The following is a 20,602-nucleotide window of genomic DNA, read 5'->3' on the forward strand; positions in this document are numbered from 1 at the left end:
CGGAACTACGCACAAATCGACAAGGAGGCCCTGGCCATAGTAGCGGGGGTCCATAAATTCAACGATTATTTGTATGGGCGCCGGTTCACAATAGCGACGGACCATAAGCCGCTTTTGGGTCTGTTGGCCCCAGACCGACAAACTCCCCAAATCCTGTCCCAGAGGGTGTTGAGGTGGAATCAATTCCTCAACTAGTACACCTACACGCTGGTACACAGGGCGGGCAAGGCAATGGGTCACGCGGACGCTCTCAGCCGGTTGCCGCTCCCTGACACAGGCCCCGATCCAGCCCCAGCACACCAGGTCATGTCGATCGAGTCGCTTCCGGAGCAGCTCCTCCACGCGGCGGAGGTGGCTAGAGCCACCGGAAAAAACAAAACCCTAGCACGGGTGCTCGACTGGGTGGTGAGGGGGTGGCCAGAGGGGAACATGGGGGAAGAGTTCAAACCCTACAAAATGCGAAAGGAGGAACTCACAGCCCACAAAGGGTGCCTACTATGGGGGAGCAGGGTAGTGGTCCCCCCCCCTCTACAGAAACGGGTCTTAGAATCACTCCACGAAACACACCCAGGCATAGTGAGAATGAAGGCCCTGGCCAGGAGCTATGTATGGTGGCCGGGGATGGACGGGGAGATAGAGAACTGGGTCCGGAGATGCAGCACATGCCAGGAGTCGCGGCCGGATCCACCCAGCGCCCCGGCTACACGGTGGGAGACCACAAGGAAACCGTGGTCCCGGCTCCACATTGATTTTGCCGGGCCGTTCCAGGGACAGATCTTCCTAATCATTGTGGATGCATACACAAAATGGTTAGAGGTCGTTCCCGTAGGGTCGACCTCGTCAGCAGCAGCCATTAGAGCATTACGCAGGGTCCTGTGCACCCACGGTATTCCGGACACCATAGTCTCGGACAACGGGGCAGCGTTCACCTCGGGGGACTTCCAGGCGTTCCTCCAGAGGTACCTCATTAGACACATCCGGTCAGCCCCCTTCCACCCGGCCACCAACGGCCAGGCCGAGCGGATGGTCCGAACAACAAAAGAGGCCCTAGGAAGGATAGTGCAAGGCGATTGGGACCACCGGCTGGCCGCGTTCCTCTTCGACAACCGGGTCATCCCAAACCCAGTCACCGGGGTCAGCCCAGCCGAGCTCCTCATGGGACGCAAGCTCACCACAAGGCTAGATCGGCTAAACCCCGACAGAGCCCCCGACGTGCGAGGGTCCCCGGAGGTCAGAGACGCGGCTAGGGGGTTCTTCGCAGGGGACCCAGTGTTCGCCCGCAACTACGCTTCAGGCCCCGAGTGGGTAGCCGGGCGGGTACTACGGGTCGTGGGTTCCCGCCACTATGAGGTATCCACCGAGGGGGGCCAGATCCTACACCGGCACATCGACCAGTTACGCCGCCGGACTCTCCCAGAGGTACCCACGGAAACGAGGGAGGGGGCAGGGTCCGAGGGGCACCCAATGACACCTGCACCGACACCTCGGCCACACACACCGGCAGAGGCGGACCAACCCTCGGACCCCGACCCACAACCCAACAACGCTCAAACCCCCGGGGAAACCCCAGAGGCGGAAGTAGCCTCGGCACCACAAGCAACTCCCAGGCGTTCAACACGGGAGCGCCGACCTCCCGCCTACCTCCAGGACTATGTCACTAACTAAGGGGGGAGGAGTGTAGTGTATGGCGTTCGCAGAACGCAACCAGTTCATAAGGGCCACAACAGCAGTATGACATCAGTCCACCCCAGCCGCGGAGGCAACTGAGAAACATCCAGGTGCCTCCGCGCTGGGCGCAACGATCCGCCAATCACAGCTCGTGGCGGGAAATACGGCTGGCCGGCATTGGACCGGCCAGCAGGGAGAATAGTCCGGCAACTGTATATATGCGGGATCCGGCCCGCGTGCTCTCTCTCTCCATCTTGTATAGTACCATGGAATAAACTATGTTGCCCTACGCTCGTCTCCAAGTCTGGTACTTTACAGACAGTTTGAACTGTGGTGTCTCACCATGCATGCGTTTGTGCTCAGGTTCACTTTCAGCAGGAAACGGAAGCTGTTCTGTCTTCTAAAGAACTCCCTTTGTGTGTGTGTGTGTGTTCAGTACCATCAAGTCACTTCTTACTTATGGTGACCCTATGAATTAATGACCTCCAAAACCTCCTATCATTAACCAGCTTATTCAGGTCTTGCAAACTGAAGCTTCATTGATCAAGTCCGTAGATTTCATACTGGGTCCTCCCAGGGCCTCTTTTGCAGAAAAAGCCAGCAGGGACTCATTTGCATATTAGGCCATGCCCCCTGACACCAAGACAGCCGGAACTGCATTCCTGTGCATTCCTGCTCCAAAAAAAAAAAAAAGCATTGGGTTTTCCACTTTTCCTGGCACTGTCTTTTCCAGCGACTCTTGTCTTCTTGCATTGAGACTCCAAGTACAGTCACCTGAGCTGAATCATTTTCGCTTCTCGTGAGAGTTCCCAAAGAGAGACCCTGAAAAAGATGGCAGCAGCACCTTGACACGCCCGTCACCTCTGCTGATTTGCTGAGGGCACGATGGTCCAAAGCTTCCTTAATCACGCCACACACATAAAAGCCTTAATTGATTGAAAAGCATCTTCTGCGGTTATTTCAGCCGGCGTGTGAAAGCACTCGGCCCTCCAAGAGCGAACATTAGAAAGCAAACTCCAATCTCTCGGAGGTAAAGTGTTTTGTCGACGGAGGCCATTTGTTTCAATTCCCCGCCTTGCCTTGCGGAGAGAGCCCAATTGCCAAGAGGAAAATAAAGAGCACGCTGATTAAAACGTTGTTGACGTGCAATTTTAGCTAAAGGTAAGCGGCTTGGGCGCTTCACGCCGAACCCTTGTGAAGCACTTTGGCGCCTTTAGAACTGAAAACGGGAGAAATTAGCATCGCCGATGCTGCCTTCGGCCAAATTCTCCCACTTGAGACTCATCTTGAAAACACAACCCTTTGGAGAAATTAAGCAGTGTCTGCTTTATCGTCGGTCAGAATCATTAGACGTGTGTCTTGAGGGTGCACTGTGAGTTCATCCTTGAAAAGGATCCAAGGGGACTCCAGGGCTGTGACCTTCGCAGATTTTCGGAAGCATCCTCTTACAAAAATAAATTCCTCTGATTTACAGGGCATTTCTGCCTTGTATTTCCCCATCTGTTACTGGTATGGCCTCCACCTTTTGTTGAGCCAGGTTCGGTGTAGTGCTTAAGTGCGCGGACTCTTATCTGGGAGAACTGGGTTTGATTCCCCACTCTTCCACTTGCACCTGCTGGAATGGCCTTGGGTCAGCCATAGCTATCGCAGGAGTTGTCCTTGAAAGGGCAGTTTCTGTCAGAGCTCTCTCAGCCCCACCCACCTCACAGGGTGTCTGTTGTGGGGAGGAAGGTAAAGGAGATTGTGAGCTGCTCTGAGACTTTGAGATTCAGAGTATAGGGTGGGATATAAATCCAATATCTTCTTCTACCTCACAGGGTGTCTGTTGTGGGGGAGGAAGGTAAAGGAGATTGTGAGCTGCCCTGAGACTTTGAGATACAGAGTATAGGGTGGGATATAAATCCAATATCTTCATCTACCTCACAGGGTGTCTGTTGTGGGGAGGAAGGTAAAGAAGATTGTGAGCTGCTCTGAGACTTTGAGATTCAGAGTATAGGGTGGGATATAAATCCAATATCTTCTTCTACCTCACAGGGTGTCTGTTGTGGGGGAGGAAGGAAAGGAGATTGTGAGCCGCTCTGAGACTCTTTGGAGTGGAGGGTGGGATATAAATCCAATATCTTCTTCTACCTCACAGGGTGTCTGTTGTGGGGGGCGGAAGGTAAAGGAGATTGTGAGCTGCTCTGAGACTTTGAGATTCAGGGTATAGGGTGGGATATAAATTCACTGTCTTCATCTTCTTCTTCCCCAACTGATTGCAGACAGTCAGGGATCACATATGGAATGAGATGGTGTCATGGCACCATGAAGCCAATAAGACCTGGCTATGCAAAAATGGCCCTGACCTCCAAGCAAATAATAGAAAGCCAGGGGACCCTTCTACAGTCTCTCTTTGCTGGTGTGGTCATTTTCAGTTTGGCAGGAGGGTTTTACCCTCACTCACATAAGAGATCATTCCAAACTGTGCTCTTCACAGTCTGAAGTGGTCCATTCTTCTACCTCAGGGCCAGGACTCCTTTGCATATTAGGCCACGCACACACTCACACCCCCGATGCAGCCAATCCTGGAGTTTACAGTAGGCTCTGTGCTAAGAGCCCTGTAAGCTCTTGGAGGATTGGCTACATCAGGGGGTGTGGCCTAAGAGGTAAACGAGTCCCTGCTACAAAAAAGAACCCTACTCAGGGCACTGTCTAGGATCATCTGCTCTGAGATGGGAAATACCTGGCGATTTGGGCAGGGGGGTGAGTGGAACCTAGGGTTGCCAGGTCCCTCCGAGCACCTGGTGATGCGGCTGGGGCTTATAGGGAGTAGGGAGTTTCATCCCGTTTCAGCGACATGCTCACATGACTTCCAGTGAGGCTTGGAAGTGATATTTATTTATTTGTTAGAAAGGAAAAGGTCCTCCCAAAAAGGGGCTGGCTTGTTGGGGGGCAGTATCTAGTCTATTCTGGGTACCTGATTGGATGCCCACCTCCAGCCAATGAGCAGACCTGACTCTGGTCACCTGAATGGATCTCCAGGTAACAACGGGGCAGGGGGGAGGCTCCAGAGTGGCAGTTTGGGCAAGGCATGGGTGGAAGCATGGGTGGAGGGGATTAAACAAGCTATCCAAACTTATCTAAAGGTGACAATAGAGGGCCAAATTGGTACCTAAGGTGACACCCGATCTATACAAAGAACTTCTGGCTCTGGGGGAGACTGGTCTTCCTCTTCTGGCTAGCACAGTCCTTTGTCAGAAGTTCTGTTTGACAAAAACTTGAGCGGTCAGGCAGGATCCACGCCTAAGCTAAGCTTGATTGCCTTATGTAGATGCAACAGCTGTTGAGTACGTGAGCCTCTCACTTCTCTGTCATGGAATCTGGCACTGCAGGAAGATGGCCGCCGATGATGTTAGCCTACCAACACGGCTTTCATGGTCAAGGCTGGAAACCGCTTGCCCGGACAGTTCCTGGCGACGCGACTTCTTCCACTGCAGCTCTATGATTCTATGAGATGCTGCACGCACGGAGCGGCTGGAAACCCATCTGTACTTCTGGCTAGCACTCTTCCAGAGATATAGAGTGCTGTTGTAATGCTGGGGCTGTTAGTATTCACATAAGTCTCTTATAAAATGGTAGATGAAACCCACGTTTCGCAGCAGATGTGTGTGAGTTGAATCTCCAGGCACCCTGGCAACTAAACGGGTGATTACGATGTCCGTATATAATTGAAATTAGAGGTCTCTTGCTCACAATTGGCGGCAGAGAGGTAGGGCCTGGCAGTGGGGGGATCCTGCATCTTTACAAAGAATGAGCCGGAGCCTTGTGAGGAAGTGACAGGAATTTTGGGTTCCACTTAAAAGCCATCAGTCTTGATAAAGGCAACGAAACGTTTGACACCGGCTTTATGTGGATTCTTTCTCCTAACACATCGCTGAAACAACAGAGGGCTGAGTGTGTATGAATGTGAAGTGGAGTAATTTGTTTGATGTAAGGATTTCATGTGGAACCCATTTTTAAAAAAGCACTTTTGGTGAAAGAATTCATCGCAGACAGTTCTCTAATGAGTCACATGCAGACTCTTAACTTTTAAAAAGTGCTTGTGCGCACTCTGATTTATTCTACTGCAGACTGGATTCATTCAATGACAGACTGTTTGGGGAAAGGTTATGTTAAAGTGCCTGCATGCGCTCTTGTGTACTCTATTGCAGCTTGTTTAAAAACAGAGGCTTTGGAATGTTAAAGTGCCTATGGGCACTCTTGTATTTCTCATTATAGACTGTTGGAAGCAGAGGCTACTTAGAAGTAGAGGCTACAGAGTTTTTCTCATCACCCCATTATTATTTTCTTGTAATAAATGTTTTGATAGAATAGTGTTTATAGTTTCACCCTGACATTTCTTCTATTATAGCTTTGCTTGAATCATAGAATCATAGAGTTGGAAGGGGTCATACAGACCATCTAGTCCAGGGGCGTCAAACTCATTTGTTATGAGGGCTGGATCTGACATAAATGAGACCTTGTTGGGTTGGCCCATGTCAGGCCGGGCCATGTGTACCTATTTAAGATTAGGTAGCAGAGATATAAACTTTATAAAGGACACAGACAAACACAATTAAAGGGGTTTTTTTTAAAACCCTTAAAATAAAAACATGCTTAAATCATTAGTACTCAGTCTTAAAGGTGCTTTCTTTGGCTCAGTAGCTCTGCTGTGCGATTGAGAGAGCCTGGCAAAGCAAACTCTGCCTCCCCACCCCCGCCTCCCCAAGGGACAATCCTAAGCTAATGCAGAAAATAGAGGTTTTGCTCTGTAGCTCCTGTGCAGTTGAGCAAGCCATGCAAAGCAAGCTGTTATGCAGAAGGAAACAAGAGAGAGGAAGAAAGAAGCAGATGACAGCCAGTTACTCAGGGGCCTGATAGCAGCCCTCCGGGAGCCTGATTCGGCCCCTGGGCCACATGTTTGACACCCCTGATCTAGTCCAACCCCCTGTTCCATGCAGGATCAGCCTAAAGCATCTCTAACAATCATCCAGCTGCATTTTGAACAGTGCCAATGAAGGGGAGCTCACCACCTTCCTAGGCAGCTGCTTCCACCCCTGAACTACTCTGACTGTAAAAAAAAAGAAAAAGAAAATCCTAATATCCAGCCAGTACCTTTCTGCTTGTAATTTGAGCCCATTGCTTCGGGTTCTATCCTCAGCTGCAAGGAGTCCCCTTTTTTCCTCCACCACCTGCAGTCCTAGATTTGTCTATTTGCCGTCGTGCATAAACTAAGCCTCAGCCACACAAATGGCACTTAGGGCTGTCAAGTTCCCGGGCTGGGCGGGGGTTCCCCTTTCCCGGAGGTTCCCAACCCACCAGGTCACATTGAGCCAGCGGGGGGATCCTCCCCCAATGTCACTGGTGCGATGGCGTCACTCGCAGTGACGTCATTGCACTGGCAACATTGAGCATTGGTCGCTCTAGGAGCTTCTGGGAAAATTCTATGGTTTTCCCGGACGCTCTAGCAATTTGGGAGGGGAAACTCTATGGTACCTATACCACAGAGTTTTCCCTCCCAAATTGCTAGAGCAGCTGGGGAGTTTTCCCAGAAGCTCCTAGAGTGGCCAGGATGCAATGATGTCACTTGTGAGTGATGTCATCCTGCCGCGCGTGCTATGCGCACGTAAAAACAGCCCCCCACCAGAGGCTGCAGGGGACCTGGCAACCCTAATGGCACTTGATGGTTGACTGCTGTGTGAAGCAAAATACTGACCTAAAGGGGCCTCTGGTCAGATGCACTGGGGTCTGTTCTTATGTTCCTCTCTCCAAAAATCATTTGTTGGAAAGCTATGCAGCACCCCGTCCTCCATCGATGTACGCAGCATTATCGTATCGCTTTGTGTTTTGTACTTTAAGAATTAGGAAAACCACTGATTCAATAAATATTAGTATAATTAATACTGCCTTGGCAACTCAGCGCTTGGTATAAAACAATTACAAACAGATTACATAAGCCACCCACAGCAGGAATCATTGCTGTCAATAAAACCAGTATTGTTGCCGCAACATAATGAATTGTTTGGAATTCAAAGGAAAGTGAGGTGCTTTCCCCCCCCCCCCACCACCACTTTTTCAAAAATATTAAGCACACCTTGTTTTCTTCAGTTCCAGCATCATACACAGCACACTCCGCAACAAACCAATTCACACAACAATAAGGATGTCAGGGGTATCTGAAAGGTGTGCTAACCTAGGGTATACTAGAACATAAGAAAATAAAAAGAGCCTGGCTGTAGCAGACCAGTGGTCCATTTAATACAGCATCCTTTCTCACACAGTTTCTCTGGACAGTCAACAACAGGGAGTAGAGGCTGAGGCCTTCATAAAGAACATCAGAAGACTCCTGCTGGATCAGGTCAGTGGTCCATCTAGTCCAGCATTCTGTCTCACACAGTGGCCAACCAGTTCCTCTGGAGGGTCAGCAACAGGGTAGAGAGGCAAAGGCCTTTCTATGATAAGACCATCAGAAGAGTCCTGCTGGATCAGTTCAGTGGTCCATCTAGTCCAGCATTCTGTCTCACACAGTGGCCAACCAGTTCCTCTGGAGGGTCAGCAACAGACAACAGAGAGGCAAAGGCCTTTCTATGATAAGACCATCAGAAGACTCCTGCTGGATCAGGTCAGTGGTCCATCTAGTCCAGCATTCTGTCTCACGCAGTGGCCAACCAGTTTCTCTGGAGGGCCAGCAACAGGACAGAGAGACCAAGGCCTTCATAAGAACATCAGAAGAGTCCTGCTGGATCAGTTCAGTGGTCCATCTAGTCCAGCATTCTGTCTCACACAGTGGCCAACCAGTTCCTCTGGAGGGTCAGCGACAGGGTAGAGAGGCAAAGGCCTTTCTATGATAAGACCATCAGAAGACTCCTGCTGGATCAGGTCAGTGGTCCATCTAGTCCAGCATTCTGTCTCACACTGTGGCCAACCAGTTCCTCTGGAGGGTCAGCAACAGGGTAGAGAGGAAAAGGCCTTTCTATGATAAGACCATCAGAAGACTCCTGCTGGATCAGGTCAGTGGTCCATCTAGTCCAGCATTCTGTCTCACACTGCGGCCAACCAGTTCCTCTGGAGGGCCAGCAACAGGCCAGAGAGGCCAAGGCCTTCATAAGAACATCAGAAGAGCCCTGCTGGATCAGACCAGTGGTTCATGGTGGCCAACCAGTTCCTCTGGAGGTCCAGCAACAGGGCATGCAAGTTTTCTGCGTTGATAAGCTTAGACAGGGGTGGCCAACGGTAGCTCTCCAGATGTTTTTGCCTACAACTCCCATCAGCCCCAGCCACTCTGGGAGGGATGGTGGCTCAGTAGTTAGAGCATCTGCTTGGTAAGCAGAAGGTCCCAGGTTCAATCCCCGGCATCTCCAACTAAAAAGGGACCAGGCAGATAGGCGTGAAAAATCTCAGCTTGAGACCCTGGAGAGCCGCTGCCAGTCTGAGTAGACAATACTGACTTTGATGGACCAAGGGTCTGATTCAGTATAAGGCAGCTTCATATGTCCATATATATTGGCCATGCTGGCTGGGGCTGTTGGGAGTTGTAGGCAAAAAACATCTGGAGAGCTACCGTTGGCCACCCCTGGCTTAGAAGGTAGCCATGTTCGTCTGCAAGACTAGAGTCTTGTAGCACCTCAGAGGCCAACAAGATATCTGGCGAAGGGAGCTTTGACTCTTGAAAGCATATACCTCGAAAACCTTCTTGGTCTTTGGGATGCTACTGGACTTGAATCTAGTTTTCTACGTGTAACGGTTTATTTTTTGCTGGAGGGACTTGAAATCCCATCCCCGGAACATATGAGGCTGTCTGATATCTAATCAGAGCTTTGGTCCATCAAGGTCAGTATTATCTGCTCAGAGTGGCAGCAGCTCTCCAAGGTCTCAGGCAGAGGTGTTTTGCATCCCTGCTGCCTGGTCCTTTAACTGGAGATACCGGGGATTGAACCTGGGACCTTCTGGAAGCCAAGCAGTTCTTTACTACTGAGCTGTGGCCCCCTCCCATCCCCTCTGTTGCCCACGGTGACATAGTCTGGGAATGATTTAGTCACCTCGTCCGTTAATTTGTGATCTGTTTGCAGAGGCTTAGGGCTCAAGTATGTGTTACAGTTCCTTCTCAGTTTACTTTGAACTGCTTTTTAAAAAAAACAAATTTAACTGCCAGAGAAAAACGGCACGGGGGGGGGGTGGACTCTGATTCTTGTCTCCCCTGTTGTTTTCTCACTCAGAAAAACAACACCCAATCAGCTTCCACTTACTGAGAGAAACTACAGGTATCTTGATTTTTTGCCCAGAAGAGAGAAAAGCAGCTCAGAGGTGTCTGGTTCCAGTTTTCTGGCTGTTCTCCCAGATATTACATTATTTTCTCTCAGACTCTTGAAACCAGCAAGCACAGTGACAAATCATTTTATCGTATTTTACAACCCCCAGGAGCTTTGGGAGGCATGAATGCACTAAAAAACCAGAAGTGATGTCATGGCGTCTTGTGACATTCTAGGGATTCTCCAGATCTCTATGGTTTTTTACCGTAGAGATGTTTTCAATAGAGATTTGGAAAATTCCTAGAGCGTCGATTTCAGTCTCTTCACACCCACTTTGCTCTCACTGCTTCGCAGAGCAGCACTGAGAGCCTGGGGGCCAGTAGCAGGAGGGTGACTCCCTGTTTGTTGGATAGCAGCAAATCTAGGCCACCAACAGATAAGATAGGGGGTTCTATAGAAGCAGGGAACTGCCCAGGTATGCAGAAAACAATCATTTTGGAGATTAACCCCCCCGCCCCCCCAAAAATCCATTTATTGTTTAGTGAGGATTGAGCATGCTGAATCTGAATTTTTTTTGTTGTTGTTAATCTGAAAGTTATAATTGGATTTGGCAACCCTATATCCCAGTCAGAAGGTGGGAGGGGTATCATAAAGAATGTTGTGAAGGAATCAGAGGTACCATCCCTATTGTAATCAGCTCGATGAAAGCAGAAGGGAAAGGCCTGGGGGCAGATAATTAACATCTGTAGTGAGTAGGGTTGCTAGGCCCCTCCTGACAACAGACGTGTGGTGATGGGGACTGTAGTGTCTCGGGATTAACTGAAGCACCGCGCGGCCATGCAGCAGAGGCGACCTGGGGAAGTCCCTAGGTCGCCCTGCGCAGCGCGGGAAAAGACTCCGCCAATCAAGATCAGTGGCGGGAAGTTTGAATGGCCAGGATTGGACTGGCCAGCTGGAGGGCTGTGCCGGGTTGAATGTATATAAAGCGGGTCCCGGCCCGCGTTGCCCTGTTCTGTGATGTACCATCCAATAAAGCATCTTGCCTTCAGCACGTCTCATCTCTGAGTACATTACAGGGACTTACCAGGAAACAGAGGAAGGGCCAGGCCACATTGCTGGCATCACAAAGGAAGTGACATCCCCATGCTGCAGTGCTCCGGTATTTGGGCAAAAACTCTATGGTAAAACCAGCTTCTACCACCGAGTTTTTGCCCAAATATCAGAATATCGCTGGCATGATGACCTCACTTCCTCCGTGATGCTGGTCAGGTGACCCTGACCTTCCTCTTTCTCTCCCCTCCCCCAGTTTACCAAGAGGTACCTGGCAACCCTACTCACTACAGATGCCAGACAGCTGATCGGGAGGGCGGAGCCTGGCATCAAAGGACCCCCAACCTCCACGAAAGGGGCTGGCAACCCTGAAAGTGAGCAATGTTCCGTCTTAGCTGCAGAGTCTTGTGAGCAAAAATTCTACTTTGTGAGCTGCTGGCATTCAAGTGGTGAGCTGCTGCATCAATGAGTGTGCTCTGGGGTCCTCCTTCCTGAGCTAAGACAAAAACATGTGATCTGGAGGCTAAAAATCTGTGAGCTAGCTCACGCTAACTCAGCTTGGAGGGAACACTGGTAGTGAGGTAAGAATCCTCAGTCCCTCTTCGGTAGTTAGATGAAACTGGAGACACTGACTGGATCAAGAGTTTCTAATATCCCGGAGAGCAAATTCACGTTCTGTTACAGGACTTCCAGTTGGTTGTTCTCTCTGCTCTTCAAATAGATTTTGTATCTTATTCCATTTCATTCTGTTTCTTGGAAAGTGCTTCCAAGTGTTACTGATGAATTTTTTTTTTACTTCACTTTAAGCATCAATTAGTCAGAAGGTGCTGCGTGAATAAAACTATTTGCAATCGTTTCTTTCTTTCTTTTTTTGTGGGGAGGACTGCCAATATTTTCTAGTTTATCCAGCTGATTTCTGGCATCAAAGAGGAAGGTTTCCCCCCCCCCCCCTTGCATGTTTATCGACTGAAGCGGATATATTTTCTGACAGAGACAAAATTCCGACTTCTCTGATGACAGAGCGATCTTTTGGCCTGTGCCGACCTGGTTCAGAGTTATGCTGGGCAATTACATAGAGAACATTCTTAAACATTGGGTACAAGTCTGTGGCATGAATAATTCAATGTATTACAAGCTAAAATATACATTGAATCCCGTGACCTTTGCAGCTAGAAATCAGTAATTTAATTTTAAATTAATTTACTGAGGATCAAAAAGGCCTTTGGAAAGAGGCAGTTACTAGGAACTTGACAATCTGAGAAAATTGACATATTAAAAGGGGAGGGGAAATGACTTAACCGAAGAGCTTTCTTTGTCTTCAGTGTTTTTTCCGTGGCAAAAGGAACCATTTTTCCTTTGCAACATTTTCCGTTTCCTATCTCCCACCTCCTACAGTGTGGTAACTGTAAGATCAATACGGGGAGCAGGCACTGAGGTGGGTTTGGGTGGATTTCCATGTTTTTTGAAACACTGCGAAGTCAAGCCGAGAGAGAGAGAGAGAGAGAGAGAGTACTGGTACTTCTCTAGTGCTTGCAATGAAGCACAAGAAAGAAGTATGAATTAAAGAGAATGAAGGAAAACTATGTATTCTGCTTATAATTACTCTTTAACCAGCAGAAATCCCTCTTTTAAGACCCTTCTTGGCAAATCTTTGCAAACAGACAAATCTTTACTAACGTGTCAGTAGCAGTGGGGCGGGGGTGTTGAGAGAGAGAGAGAGAGAGAGAGAGGGTGACTTTGCAGCTAGGGTTGCCAGCTTCCAGGTGGCACCTGGAGATCTCTCACTAATACAGTTGCTCCCCAGACAATTGAGATCAGTTACCCAGAAGAAATTGGCTGCTTTGGAGGGTGGAGCCTATGACATTGTACCCCATTGAAGACTCTGCCCTCCCCAGACTCCGCCTTCCTCAGGCCCCACCCCAAAATTTCCAGATGCCTCCCAGCTCAGAGCTGGCAAACTTATTTCCAGCTCAGTCATCCCAAGGTAAAGGTAGACAACAGAGTTGCCAGCCTCCAAGTGGTCCATACAAAGAACTGCTGTGTAGAGAATGCAGATCAAAACTAAACCGCTCTTGACACAGCAAAAAACAATTTAGCAATTGCCAGTCATTTGTGTACAAGTATATACAATATACAAATCCCAAATATAACATTCCTCAGTAGCCTGATTTTCCCTGTATAATTATTGCAGGCTTTGGCTACTGAGGAATGTTTGCAGTGATTTCCATATAAATACAAGCGTTTTTTTGCAAATAAGATTGTAAGCTCCTTGGAGTCTGGTTTCGCCCCATTCCAAAAGTGATAACAAAGAAGCTTTCTGGATTCAACTTATTCATCCTTGGACTCGAGGAAGATTTGAAATGGTGGACTGGATCAACCTACTGTAGTTAGGGTTGCCAATCCCCAGGTGGGAGCAGGGGATCCCTTGGTTTGGAGGCCCTCTCCCCGCTTCAGGGTCATCAGAAAGCGGGGGGAGGGGAGGGAAATGCCTGCTGGGAACTTTATTATCCCCTATGGAGATGTATTCCCATAGGAAATAATGGAGAATTGATCCGCAGGTATCGGGGGCTCTGGGGGAGCTGTTTTTTGAGGTAGAGGCACCAAATTTTCAGTACATGCACCTACTGCCTCTCCCCAAAATATCCCCCAAGTTTCAAAACGATTGGACCAGGGGGTCCAATTCTATGAGCCCCAAAAGAAGGTGCCCCTATCCTTCATTATTTCCTATGGAAGGAAGGCATTGAAAAGGTGTGCCGTCCCTTTAAATGTGATGGCCAGAACTCCCTTTGGAGTTCAATTATGCTTGTCACAGCCTTGATCTTGGCTCCACCCCTAATGTCTCCTGGCTCCACCCCCAAAGTCTCCTGGTTCCACCCCCAAAGTCCCCAGATATTTCTTAAATTGGACTTGGCAACCCTAACTGTAGTCCATATTTTATATATAAGGTTTGTATGTTTTATATACTTGTACACAAATGACTGGCAATTACTACATTGTTTTTTGTTGTGTCTGGAGCAGAGTGTTTTTGATCCATAACCTCCAAGGGTGGGTGGAGATCTCCTGGGATTGCAACTGAACTCCAGACAGGAGCGATCACGCACACTAAATAATGCACTTTCCATCCACATCCAGTGCACTTTCCAAGTGGATTTTATTGTATGAACTGGCAAAATCCAGTTGGAAAGTGCTTTGAAAGTGGATGGAAAGTGCATTATTTAGCGTGTGTGATTGCAACCCTGGACAAAAAGGCTACTTTGGAATGTTGTCTCTTATGGCATTATACCCCACTGGATATGACCCAGAAGCCAAGAGAAAGCCTGCCAGGCTGGGAAATAAGCAGAATGAGACATAGGGCACTTTCACACAAGTTGCACTTTCAATTCATTCCCAATGCACTTTACAACTGAATTTTACTGTGAGGAATGGCAAAATCCACTTGCAAACCATCTCTAAAGTGCATTCAAAGTATATTAAAAGTGCATTATTCAGGGTGTGCGAAAGTGCCAATAGAATCTGTGGGGTATCTTAGATTAAGATTCATGTCCAGTAGTGCCTCGAAACAAGCAAGATTTTGAGAGTCAAAACAGGAAATCCTGTTGGACGTTAAGACACCTACAGGATTTGACACTTGCTCTTCAACTGCAGACCAACACAGCTACCCACCTGAAACTGTGTGGGGTTTTGTTGCGCAAGGGCTTCTAGCAGGAAGGGGGACGTTATGCGGTGACCAGGCCCATCAGAATGGGTAGCGCAAAGCAAGTCAAAGATCCAGTAAAGCTACTAAGACCCAAGTTGTACAGAGCTCCCCCAAGGATGGCAGTCACTCTGGGACCAGAACGATCTTCTGTTTCAGTCCATCCATGTCTGATGCTTTTAAAGACTTGACATCGTGTTATAGGGTTGCTAGGTCTGTGTTGGAAAATACCTAGAGACTTTGGGGATGAAGCCGGGAGACGGTGGTGTCTCAGGAGGGGAGGGAGCCTCAGTATGGTACAATGCCATAGAGTCCACCCTTCAAAGCAGCCATTTTCTCTAGGGAATATATACAAAAATCAACAGTCAGCAATAAAGATATTCACACTTGCAATGTGCGTACGTGCATTTGATTTAGTGCAAATACAAGACAAAATAATGACAAATAATAATACAAAGGGACAATAAGATAGCCGTACTCCCCCAACTCATGCACTGTGAAATTTCTACATAGAGCATAGCCTTAATACAGTCCACAGCTAAGTGCTGTAGGGTGGAATTCTTAGCAGTTCTGCTCATGATGTCGTCATGGAGAGAATAAGGAACCGTATAGAAAGGAATCCTCACGGTTTTGCTTGTTCTGTTTTTTGTCAGCCTCTTCTCTCACCGTTTTTTGGAGCCACAGTGACTTTGTTTCAAACACGGATCAACGCATGCTCTAAACCTCTGCCAGCACTATATTAAGGGACTATAATATGCTCTATGTAGAAATTTCATAGTGCACGAGTTGGGGGAGTACAGATACCTTTCTGTTCCTTGTATTTTTATTTGTCCTTATTTTGTCTTGTATTTGCACTAAATCAAATGCATGTACACACATTAAAAGTGTGAATATCTTTATTGTTGACAGATGATTTTTGTATATATTCCCCATTTGTGCATCGGTACCAGTTACTTATATTGTATTTTCTTGAGGGAAGCTGATTTCTGCCTGCTGGAGATCAGTTGTAAAAGAGGGAGATCTCCTGCCAGTTTGGTGTAGTGGTTAAGTGTGTGGACTCTTATCTGGGAGAATTGGGTTTGATTCCCTACTCCTCCACTTGCACCTGCTGGAATGGCCTTGGGTCAGCCATAGTGGTTAAGTGGGCGGACTCTTATCTGGGAGAACTGGGTTTGATTCCCCACTCCTCCACTTGCACCTGCTGGAATGGCCTTGGGTCAGCCATAGCTCTTGTAGGAGTTGTCCTTGAAAGCTGCTTTGAGAGCCCTCTCAGCCTCACCCACCTCACAGGGTGTCTGTTATGGGGGGAGAAGATAGAGGAGATTGTAAGCCGCTCTGAGTCTCTGATTCAGAGAGAAGGGCAGGGTATAAATCTGCAATTCTTCTTCTTCCAGACCCCACCTGGAGGCTGGCAACCCTATCGTGTTAGTAGTAACGGTAGTGGCAAGATGTATTCTTGATTCTTTCCCCTTTACTGCCCTAAAGTGCTACATCTAATATTGGAAGCCGGTTTTCCTTTTCTCATTGGGTGTGCGTCTCGGTGTATGGGAGAAAGTTCTGCTTCTTGCAATGAGCACGCGATGCGAGAAAAGGGAAATCAAACCCATCTAGGATTATCTCCTAGCAGGACAAGCTGCCTCCAACGAAGGGGCAACTCTACAAAAGCCCAGCCGTTCGGAGTCAGGCTTCTGAGATCTGCGAGGAGTTAAGTGAGCTCAACACGGACAAGCCATCGAAGGACGACCCTCTGGACTCACCCACTGGGCAAAAGGAGGTAACCAGTCCACGGCTCACGCTGCCCACCTGCTTGCCAGTTGCATGCCATCTGTTGCCTGAGTTCAGTAGTGCATGTGGTCAAAATGGAGGTGGGGCTGCATGACAGGGCAGGGGGCAATCGTGGGGCAGGGCATGACCTGCATGTGGGTTTGGAAACCAATCTCTCCAGTCCGTAAGGAAAGGCTGGCAACGTCCTGGTGGGATGGGGAGAGCTCCCAGAATTACAGTGGACTGCCGGGCTACAAAGATCGGTTCCCCTGAAGAAAAATGGCTGTAAGTAGTATTTCACTCTATAATAGGGTTGCCAAGTCCAATTCAAGAAATATCTGGGGACTTTGGGGGTGGAGCCAGGGGACTTTGGGGGTGGAGCCAGGAGACATTGGGGTGGAGCCAGGAACAAGGGTGTGACAAGCATAATTGAACTCCAAGGGAGTTTTGGCCATCACATTTAAAGGGACAGCACACCTTTTTAAATGTCTTCCTTCCATAGGAAATAATGAAGGATAGGGACACCATCTTTTGAGGCTCATAAAATTGGGCCCCCTGGTCCAATAGTTTTGAAACTTGGGGGGGTATTTTTGGGAGAGGCACTAGATGCTATACTAAAAATTTGGTGCCTCTACCTCAAACAATAGCCCCCCCCCCCCCGAGGCCCCAATACCCATGGATCAATTCCCCATTATTCCCTATGGGAATCGTTCTCCATAGAATAATAGAGTGCCCAGTAGACATTTCCCTCCCCACCCACGCTTTCTAAAGGGGGGGAGGGCCTCCAAACCAAGGAATCCCCTGCCCCTTCCCTCTCTCTCACACAAATACTTACTGGGTCTTATTCCTGCAGAACTTTACTTGCTCTGAAAACGAAAGCAAAAGAAAGGGAGGGGCCGTTCTCCGAGGAAACTGTTACTGACCCTTTCCCATGAAGCCCTTCCTGTTTCCTGCTTCCTGCTCAGCCTTAAAGGCACACATTTTAAAAACGGGCCTGTTTGCAGGTTTCTAAACCTGCAGGAGCTCTAAAACTACATGGTGACTGTGGGGGTGGGGCTTCCCCCGCCGGCCAGCTGGCTGGGGGCAGGGGGAAGCCTGTAAAAACGGGGGATCCCCCGCTGGGACCTGGGGATTGGGAAGCCTACTATATAATACTATACTATCACCTCATGTTTATGCTAATGTGGAATATTTAGCCATTGGCGGAAAGTGACTTCCGCAAAATAGCATGTCCTCTCGCTCTGTCCAGATAGTCCTTAAAACCGACAAGAACTGCTTCTATTACAACACTAGAGAGATAAATGCTCACCGTACAGCCTTATCCACCTTGGGATTTATGGCATATTGACGATAATTGCGCTTGGACACATTTTTAGATATCTGGAATCCTTCTAGAGGTGCTTATCTGGAGATTCGCCACCGTTATGGTCCTATGTTCTATTTCCTTCCTGTTTGAAGTTTGAATTTTTTTTTAAAAAAAATAATAATAAAAGATAAAAGAACTGCTTTGTGAGCGTGTCATTGTACGGGGACCCTCCTCTGAATCAAGACTAAAGGGGGGGGGGAACCAGAAAATGGAACCTGTTTGTGACTGGAATTCTTCGTGGAACTGGGACATTCCTTTGATGGATTGAATGCCATCTTGACAGGAAGCAGCAGTGACAGCCAACTCCGTATCTGTCCCCACCTTTAAATGAATCTGTCCCCGAAGACAAATGCCATCTTCGTAGAACACAACATAATTGGATTCTATTTGTGACAGTTCAAGAGGGGTTGAGAAAACATGGCACCTTTCCACGGCAAAGCGGAAAGCGAGGCGGAAGTTCACACAAGGTGACAGATGCCATCATGGAAGAGTAATGCCTAGGATGCTATTTTTGAAGACAAATCTGTTCCGGGCAGCGAACAGCGCCAATCCCATTCGTTGGGTGAGCCACTTCTGGGAGGTGTCATAAGGCCGGGAAGGACAAGATAGCCTGGTCTCTCTGCGGATGATCTCAGACGTTGGCCTGCCCTGTGTAGGGCATATTATTCTTGACAGAATTGCCTAGTCCAGGGGTGGCCAAAAGTAGCTCTCCAGATGTTTTTTTTGCCTACAACTCCCATCAGCCCCAGCCAGCATGGCCAATGGCTGGGGCTGATGGGAGTTGTAGGCAAAAAACATCTGGAGAGCTACCCTTGGCCACCCCTGGCCTAGTCTATTGAGGAAGGGTTCAAGACAGTTAATTTGTCCAACAGAATTCAGAAGATGTTACACAGGAGTGGCTAATTATGAGATATTTGCCCCCAACTTGTGGATGGTTGAAATTCTAGGGGTGGGGAAGAATTCTTTCTCCAAGAAAATCCAAGCTTGGGGCTGCAGCTTCTACAGGAGGGAGAGGCAGTACTAGAATGATGATTTTGGGGCCCGTGGCTTTATGATGAGTTCCAGACCCTCTCACGGAGTCAAGGGGGGCATCTACCTCAAGCCAGGGGAAATGTTCACTACTTCAGAGGACTATTTAAAAAAAAAATATTAACTATTTATACCCCTTCTACCCAGTGACCTGGATGTCCAAGTCTATCCAGTGTGGACTCTTATCTGGGAGAGCCGGGTTTGATTCCCCACTCCTCCACTTGCAGCTGCTGGAATGGCCTTGGGTCAGCCATAGCTCTCGCAGAGCTGTCCTTGAAAGGGCAGCTTCTGGAAGAGCTCTCTCAGCCCCATCTACCTCACAGGGTGTCTGTTGTGGGGAGTGGGGGGAGGTAAAGGAGATTGTAAGCCACTCTGAGACTAAGACTCGGAGTGGAGGGTGGGGTATAAATCCAATATTGTCTTCATTCCCAAACAGAATTTCATTGTTCTAAACTGACTGGATTCAACAGATTTGGAAGGGTTGTATTTGGGATTGCATCGTTTATTTTGGAGCCCACCTGTGGGGAAGGCGGGTGAGAAATAGAATGAATGAATGAATGAATGAATGAATGAATGAATGAATGAATGAATGAATGAATGAATGAATGAATGAATACCCCTAAATAATTTCCCCCAGACTTGTGGCCTAAAGATCTACTCCTTTTTTAAATATAAAAATGGGATGTATGTCACTCTTATGACTGAAAAGCTTTACCAGTAGATGATGTGGAAATAAGAATTCTCAAGAGGAGTCCCCCTGCTGTGCTTCTGCATGAATCACTGATCTCAGCATGAATCCTAAAGTGAGCAAAACTAGCACTTATGGAAAGCTGTGCTGGGAAGTCAGGACGAGTCATTCTGCTGTGCCTCCACATTGAGAACAATTTAAAATGACCAAATCACTCCTGGGACCAGGACTGAACAAAATAACTGATCCCAATAGAGTCTGACTGAAAGAAAGATCAGAGCAGTAAATCATGCAGAGACACGGAGAAGATTGCTACACTGTGAAGGTCCAGGTTTGGTTCCTTGTGACTCCAGGCAGCAAGCATTGGAGGAAAGCATCTTTCCTCTGAAAAGCCACCTTAAGACAGTACAGGCAGTGTTCAGATGGATGGCCCATGTTCCTCCATATTAAACCGCTGAGATGGACTCCATGTTTTCCTTTTATATGCATAAGTAGAAAGACCAGAAACTTTAAACTAAAAAAATCATGGAAGGATCCAGAACTGGCTACCTTATTCCTCCATCTGTGTTGGTCATCATAAATGATCAAGGTTGCCAACACCAGGTGGCACCTGGAAACCTCCTGCTATGAGCTTTTCACAAAGCCTAAATATTCCGGTATGGCAGCTGGCCAGTTACTGAACAGTAATGGGTTTTTGCTATCATTTCAGACAGATCCGATTCAGTAACTGGCTGCTACCAGAATACTGTTACCTTTTCAGTCCCACAGCTGTCCCGGTGCCTGACTCGCTTTTTACTAAGAGCAGTTCCCTTCCATTTTCAACCCCTCCTTCCGGGTTGTAATTGCTATGGGATGCTGTTTGAAATCCCCAGTAGCGATTCCAGGAACGTTGGCCGTTTTTATGACTTTTTTTGCTGGCTGGCACACAATCTCCGTTTGTTTTGTTTTTTTAAACGTCGGGCTAAAAGCGTTCTAGCGCTATAGCACGATAACAAGGTATCAGTATGGTGCAACAGTACAGACATTGGGATGTCTGGGCTCCATTGAGATTTTTATTTTCTGTCTTGATACATCGT

At 48.1% G+C, this 20,602-nt stretch overlaps 1 protein-coding gene across 1 annotated transcript in view; it reads left to right on the forward strand.

The window, feature by feature from the left end:
* The window catches only part of LOC132578151 (sodium channel protein type 5 subunit alpha-like), a 431,998-nt gene that overhangs the window by 288,515 nt on the left and 122,881 nt on the right, over positions 1 to 20,602 (forward strand). The window contains 1 exon segment of the mRNA XM_060248007.1: positions 16,307 to 16,453. Coding sequence (XP_060103990.1) covers positions 16,307 to 16,453 — 147 coding nt within the window.

Source organism: Heteronotia binoei, chromosome 10 (assembly GCF_032191835.1).
Source record: "Heteronotia binoei isolate CCM8104 ecotype False Entrance Well chromosome 10, APGP_CSIRO_Hbin_v1, whole genome shotgun sequence".
Taxonomy (NCBI): Eukaryota; Metazoa; Chordata; class Lepidosauria; order Squamata; family Gekkonidae; genus Heteronotia; species Heteronotia binoei.